Genomic DNA, 7,361 nt, shown 5'->3' on the forward strand with positions numbered 1-7,361 from the left:
TGCTATAGCTCAAGTTTGGAAGAGCCTCTCTACAGCTGGACCAGACTTCTACTCCTCACTAAGTGTGGATGTACCATTTGGGAGTAACTGAGTACAAGGGTTGTCCAGTGTTGGCTGGGAGCTGTCCAAAGGGAGACACTCACACTCAACTTTTCCTAAGAACCTCTATTCAGTGTTCTTCCAGGTAACATTAACCCTAATGTTGGTAACCTCAAAAAGTGTTGAACATTGTACATATACAACTCAGAAATGTAAATGCCTGATATTCTGTACTTATACATTGTGTATTACTTAATGCAAGGAACTGGCAGAGTTTTAAAGGAACATATATTAATGATGTAGTTATTTTATCTCAACTTTTTTTGCTCATCTGACCTTCCTTACCAGGAAATGAGACACTTCTTAAAAAGGTAATGCATATTCATGAAAGGAAGCCCCAAAAGAATAAAATGACACTATGATCTTTTTTCAAAGATGATGCTTCAAGCATGGGATGACATTACAAAAGCTGAAATTAAAAGGGTAAAATGATTTTAAGGTGAACAATGTTTACAGAGAAAACTCAGGCTATCAGAGTCAAAGAAGAGGTGACTTAGGATGACTTTATGCTGCATAAACTTTCACAAAAATCTTTAAAAAATTTATAGTATAATTATTTGTTTTAAAGAGGCCTGCAGATTAGTGGAAAAAGCATAAGCACTGGAATAGGAGTCCTGTGAGGTTCTCCTCCAGGTCAGTGGAATCTTGGTCAAGTATGTTTCTTCTGTGGCTGGGTCATGGTTTCCTTAGCTGTTTCTCAGAGGCTGGTGGCAGATTTGAGAATCTAGGATGCAGACTGATGCACAATGGTGACCTGTCTCTGATTGAGTACATGGGGTAATAAAACTTGAGCTACACATTTCATGCAGATGAGCACATTTGGCCTTCCCAGAAATCTGGTTTCAAGACCCCAGCAACCTGTTCTAGTCCCTTGAGATGGTGAGTGATAGAAAAGAGATTTAAATACTCTGCCTTGCCTACTAATACACTAGGGGGGACAAGGACAGTGTGGGAAGGAACAGAGTTGAAGCTTAAAAAATATGCAACAAGTCTCTTTTCTCCTTTTCTCATTAAAATAAAATATTTTAGAATGTATGATATCAGTGAAATACTATATCTCTTGAGAAGTTATACAAAGAGAATGAAAATGTATGTGAGACCCAATAACAGAAAGACTAAAGTGGGTTTCAGAACTTCTGATATCAACTCCTCAATCTGGTATTAACAAATGTTGGTATCTTGGACAAGTCACTTAATACCTTTGTATCTCTGTTTCCTAATTTGGAAAATTGAAATGGCAATATTGTCCTATTTGATTCAGTGAAATAATATACACAAAATATAAAAGTATGAAATATAAGTGACCCACAAGATAAATTATTCTACGTAAATTTCATCCACCACCAGCACTAAACTCTGTCCTCACTGAGACTGCAAGACAGCAGGGAATTTGTATCAGTGCCCTAATCCAGTGGTATCTTGTTACTTTTTTTGTTGCTGGGACAAAATACCAGTTAAAGAAGGGAAGGTTTATTTCAGCTCAAAGTTTGTAGAGGTTTCAGTCTACAGTCAGCTGACTCCAAGGTAGGGTGGCATGACAGAGGAGAAACAGTCCATGGCAAGAAGACAGGAGACAGCAAGCAGCAAGCAGCAAGCAGAAGCAGCAGCAAGCCTGCTCTCCCTCTTTTCCTTTTTATTTCATCCAGGCTATAAGCCTCTTTATTGGTGCCACCCACACCCAGTACTATGCTGGGTAGGGCTTCTAGTATTCATATCCAGAACTATGCTAATTCCAACCAATGGACTATTTTAGTACCATACACCCTTAATCCCAGTATCACATGTCCTAGATCTAGCCAGGTCTGAAAATTCCCACCTATGAGCACATGAGGCTTTGGGGGGACACCTAGATACAAGCCATAACAAGTGGTATAAGTATCTGAATGATGAACTCTAAACATAGTTCTCCCTGTGGTAGATTGATCTCAATGGGGCAGGAGTTTCTGAAGAGCTTTGCATTTGGATCATAGTAATTTGATAAAATTAGATGTCTAGTGACAAGATAAACCAATCTTTTGATAGGGTATAATTTAGCACTGATGAATCAGGGCTGAAATTGCTGAAAATGTTGGGAGGATGAGAGCAAGGAATGACTATATTACTACATTGAAAACATGCACATTCTCTATTTCTCTTCTTTCCTTGTGGATAATTTGTCATTGTATATAATGAGCAGAGTTTTTAAATTTCCTTAATAAATTCCTTAATACATGTAAAGATTTTCTTCAAGTGGTCTTGGATTATGTACAAAAAAATACATAATATAATCCTATTCTTGATCTGGAAGAGCTAAAACTCATCTCAGTCACATGCTACTATGAAGTAACAAGTGAAAAGTAAAGGTAGGATTAGATATGTCATAGTTGCACATGCTTCTCATCATTTTCTTCCCTAGACTTATACTAACTTCCTAGCCCTATCACACATTAACACCTACTCAGTGGTCTAAACAAAACAAAACCCCACAGGGATACATTTTCTAACAGTTCTGCAGGCTAAAATCTTTTTTTTAAAAGATAATAACCCGAATTTATTATTAGATTTCATTAGAAACATCAAAGGGGAAGGAAATGTTGTAAATAAAAAAGTAGGCAAAAAATAGTGATATAAAGCAAATAAACAGACATGCAAGTGTGTCTCCTGGAAGAAGAATCCATGGTTGAAAAGACACCTGCTTGAGTGATGCTGGTGGGAACTGCTCAGTGGTCAATCCTGGGAGCTGAATAAATGGCCATCAGCAGAGGATGCGGGACACCTGTGCTCCACCCCCATGATGGTGCCACCACTGAGGAGGAGCAGCGCGAAGGGATCCCAGCCTGGTGTTACTGCTTGAAGAAGACCTGCCGGAAACATTTATACCGGATGGTTCCAGCTCCACCCTCTCTACTCCACTAGGGACAAAAAGCACGTTGTCATCTTGGGATGAGAGGACAGGAGGGGATAGCAGCGCCACAAGAGACATTCCCAAGTGATGAGTGAAAGTGTTCTGCACCTCCGCTGGGTGGGAGGTTTCACAAAGACTGCTGTCCCCTCACACTGTCTCTGCACTGCATACTGCACTTTGTGTTGAGTTCGGTATCTGTGCTTAAGTAGCTATCCATGTGCACTTGAAAGTTATGACCTGCTGTGAATCCTCCACTCCTGGCCACCCAGGGGTTATCAGCTGAAACTTTGTATCCTTTAAAGAAAACTATATTGGACATTTTGGGATCATCTCCATAGTCCCTATTGGAATTGAAAGGCAATTGAAGTCAACCCAGGAAAGAAAATCATCCTCAAATCCATCAGATCTCTAAGTGCTGACATGAGCACTGTTTCTTGAGAGAATAGACCCCTTGGATGGGAAAGCACACTTCTCCCTGTGCCTGCTGGATCTTAAGCATCTACACATTTGCCTAATTAAAACTTCTGATTCATCAAACTCTAACATCATAGGCAGCTTTTCTGGTTTCTCGTTGTTGTTTCTAAGGAGCACACAAATAGATGTGTTCCACTATGAAAGGAAGGGGCCATGGGGTCTTATCAGAGGTTTGGCTTATGACCCTAACATTGCAACCTCACTTCCTTGGCGACAGGTCCAAACAGAACTCGGAACCGTGGAGTCACTGGGCACCACAGTCCAGTGATGGCTGCCTAACAGTCACTTGGCTGGAGAGAGTCAGCAGCGATCATGCTGTGCTGCTTTCCCAGGCCTCGAGGCTGCAGCAATAGGACCCCATGCAGGGAAAGCACTTGGGCGCAAGTGAGAGGATGGATGGCTAAGTTCCCGTGCTTCAGGCCACTCACCAGGAACTACCTGGCCTTCAGGGGCAGCACAGGGCGGGTCTCACCAGACCCAGAGACCTGGGGACCTGAGATGAGCAGGAACCCAGGGGAGTTCTCCCTGGACCTGGACACCAGACACTCGGGGCCACCGAGTCCAGGACAGGTCCAGTTAGCCCTGGCCACCACTGTGAGTCCCCTGTATAACTCCCGCCCTTCTTCCTCACTTTGAGGAGAGTGGGGAATGAGGTCATGAGGGAGGCTTCTCCTGGGCAGGGGCAGGTGTGGGAGCCTGTGAGCCTGGGGCCCTGGCCTGTGCCCCCAGGATGGGGCTGAGAGGAGGAGAAGGGCAGTGCCCAGTGATGATCCGCAGCTCTCAGGGCCTTTTCCTGTCCTCTGGGGTAGAAGCCTGAGACAGAGCTATTTGTGTTTCAGGAGCACAAGGTTACCTGGGGCAGAAACAGCACAAACTGTGGTCAGGCAGAGCCTTGTGCTTGCTGCTGGCTGCTGGGCACTGTCCCCACAGAGCTGCACACAGGACACTGTGTCACTTCCATCCTGTCACGGCTTTATTCTGCTGTGTCACCTCAGGGCAACTCCTGGCCAGGGCCCATGTGGTACCCACAGGGGCTACGCGACCTGTAAAGGTGGCAGTGAGCACAGCCGGGTAGCCTCTCAGGACCAGGAAGTGGGCCTGACTTTTTCTGAGCTGTTAACAGACACCAGGGACCAGCTGGCCTCGCAGGAGGCCTGGAGCCAGGCTGAGCCTCGGTTTCTCTCTCCACCACGGGACCTGAGGGTGGGTGGGCTCTTCATGCCCCAGGCCATGACCTCTCCTTGTTAATGAGCCATGAATTGGTAGCATTTCTGTGTGTCCCTTCTGAAATTACCTTCTAACATGCATCGCTTTTGTGCTGGGCCCACTTGTGCCCCTTCTGGTACGAGCCATGATGGCGACTTGCAGAGTGGTCTGGGCTTTGGCCTCCAGCCCTCCTGATGGCCTGGGTGGGCCCCAGTTCCATGTCTCCCCTCTGTTCCATCACAGATTGGGGCCCAACGGGAGGAGAGCCAGGCAGAGGACTGCATAGTGAGGATGGTGCTGGCAGGCACGCAGCACCCCCTGAGGGAGACCCCGGAACAGGACTTCCTGGACAGCCACCCCATCCACGCAGACTCCCTCCTGGACCCCTCTGGGGCCTGCATTCCCACCCTGCAGGAGGGGATGGTGCGAAGGTGAGCTCTGTGGTCGGCAGCCAGGGGCACTTGGCCACCTTGGCCCCAAGTCTTTGGAAGGTATGAGCCCTGCCTCAGCTTGCTTGCAACTCTGAGCAACAGGGCACTGAGAAAATCGGGCTCTCAGCATCACTGTGGGGCAGAACTGGGGTCTCCAGGGCAGTGCTGACCCGGGCCTGCCGGATTCCCTTCCATCCCTGGCCGGCTGTGCTTTGCCCCACTGAGCCCTGCACAGGGAAAGGCTGTCCGTTCCCTGTAAAGGAGACCGCAGAGTGACTCAGCAGGGCTCTGGTCTTCCCAGAGCAGGAGTCTGTCGGGATGCAAAGGGCCCAGGCCCACTGACATCAGGGAAGAGCAGGTGGGGTCCCCATTCCATGGACGTATGTGAAGGCACACTGTGCAGATCTTTCCCAGGGCTCGGCTATGATTGCCAGTAGCCAGAGCAGATGCAATCCCTGCCCTGCGGGGCTTCAGTGCTGTTTGGAGTCCTCAGTCACCCTGGACAGCTGAGCAAGCATTCCTCGCACTGCAGTAGATGGCACTTTCCCGGCCTCCCTAGATGTGGATCCACAGCAGTGCAAGAGGAGCCCAGGAGCGGCATAGACACCGGGCAGCACAGCGCTGCAGAGCTAAAGCCTGAGGAGAGGTGGGCAGGACAGATGCCCACTATCCCCCATGTCTCAGGTCGTTACAGAGCAGTGGCCCAGTGCCCTTGAGTGTAACATACACAGACACCAGACTTTGTCCTCATGCAGCTGACAGTGGGGACGGGTGGGCAGACGGTGTGTTGGGCTGCCCTGAACAAGGCAGAGGCAGTTGAACCACAGAGCACGGAGCCTCTTGTTAGGCTCTCAGGCTGCCTGGGGCAGCACTGCCCCACTGGGCATGGAGAGGGTGGGGCTGGAGCACTCGCAGCCGGGGCAGGAGGCCTATTTGTCCATCTCCGCATGTTCCTTGGGCAGGTAGCATGGGAGGAAAGGCCAGGCCTCTCACTCTGCCTCCTACCTGCCTTTCCAGGTCCTCCTTTTTTGTCCTCCACTTCTTGGTGGAGTTGTACTCCTAGGAGAATCCACCAGCTGAACTCCTGGCCCAGCTGGAGCAAGCTGAGCCCACTGAGGCACAGTCCACGGGTGAGGAGGACGGGGTGTGGGCCCGTGGGCATGAGGGGAGGGATGGGCCTTTAGACACAGAGACAGCTTCCGGGTGCTGGGGTGACCTGGGATCACTGAGGCCTCAGCCGTCTGGGAGGACTTCCTGGGGAGGCTTTGTGCACAGAGATGTCTGATGGGCAGTGGGGAGGTTTTGCCCTGGGAGGGAACATGGACAGTTGGTGACTTTTTCTTCCCTTGGAACTGCAGGACCAGCTCCAGCCCCAGCTGAAGTCCCACATGTGGAGCCCAAGCCAGCTCCACCTGCAGCTTCCTGCCCAGTGCTGGGACCACAGCCAGAGTCCGTGGCAGCCCCTTCACCTGCTGCAGTGCTGGGGCACCCGGTGGTTGCACGGTGGTCGGTGTCACCTCCTGAGCTCCGCCTGGGGCCAGCTCCTGGCCCCCTCCCACTGTTCCCCTCACTTATGCTGGCTCTTGTTTTGGTATTTACAATTGCCCTTATTTCTTGGATTTATACAAATAATAGAACTAGCTTTTAATAAAACTTAAAATTTTAGTGTTTAAAAGGGTCAGCGTGGTGGCCTGAGGTGCCTTCTCCCTGTGTGGGCCCATCCCCAGAGCACTGTGCTTGGTGGCTCATGCAGGCTATGAATCTTAAATCAAGACATCTGGGTGGGGAGAATGAGGCATATATTCTGTCAATCCCCTAGGGAGGATTCTTACTTTTCTCTTACAGCTTCCAGGGGCCTTACATATTCTTTGCTTTGTAGCAGTGTAGCTCCAATTTCTGCCTCTGTGTTCACATGGCTGTCTTCTCTGTGTTCTTGTTTCTACATAGAATTCTCCTTTGGTAACATAATTTGATGTATAACAGTATTTTTTAGAGATGTTTTGTTTGAAAAGATGTGGTAAGGGCCAAATTAGTGGGGAAAGAAATTACAGAAATTTCTACATAAACAATCTCTTGGCTAGACAGACATATAAATTTCTTATCTAACATATAGCTGTAATCATTTTTTGCTCATAATACAATAGCAATAATGGCTTTGCATTATTACACAAAATACAGAGAAATAATTTATAAAAGATGTTAGGAGGCAGACAATTTGCTATGAATGAATTTGGGATGAACAGATCTCCAAAAGAGTCTAGGAAAGA

The 7,361-nt window shown here is 48.1% G+C and overlaps 1 protein-coding gene across 1 annotated transcript; it reads left to right on the forward strand.

The window, feature by feature from the left end:
* Positions 1–1,448: 1,448 nt before the first annotated feature.
* On the forward strand, positions 1,449–6,253 carry LOC147827908 (uncharacterized). The gene is made up of 3 exons (XM_087212352.1): positions 1,449–4,051; positions 4,907–5,094; positions 6,112–6,253. Exons 1-3 carry the CDS (start codon positions 3,770–3,772, stop codon positions 6,155–6,157), a joined length of 516 nt encoding a protein of 171 aa, XP_087068478.1. The 5' UTR covers positions 1,449–3,769; the 3' UTR covers positions 6,158–6,253.
* The last annotated feature ends 1,108 nt before the right edge of the window (positions 6,254–7,361 follow it).

The sequence above is a fragment of the Heterocephalus glaber genome, unplaced genomic scaffold (assembly GCF_053883595.1).
Source record: "Heterocephalus glaber isolate CG9 unplaced genomic scaffold, H.glaber_assembly_v1.0 deba00001429, whole genome shotgun sequence".
Classification (NCBI taxonomy): domain Eukaryota; kingdom Metazoa; phylum Chordata; class Mammalia; order Rodentia; family Bathyergidae; genus Heterocephalus; species Heterocephalus glaber.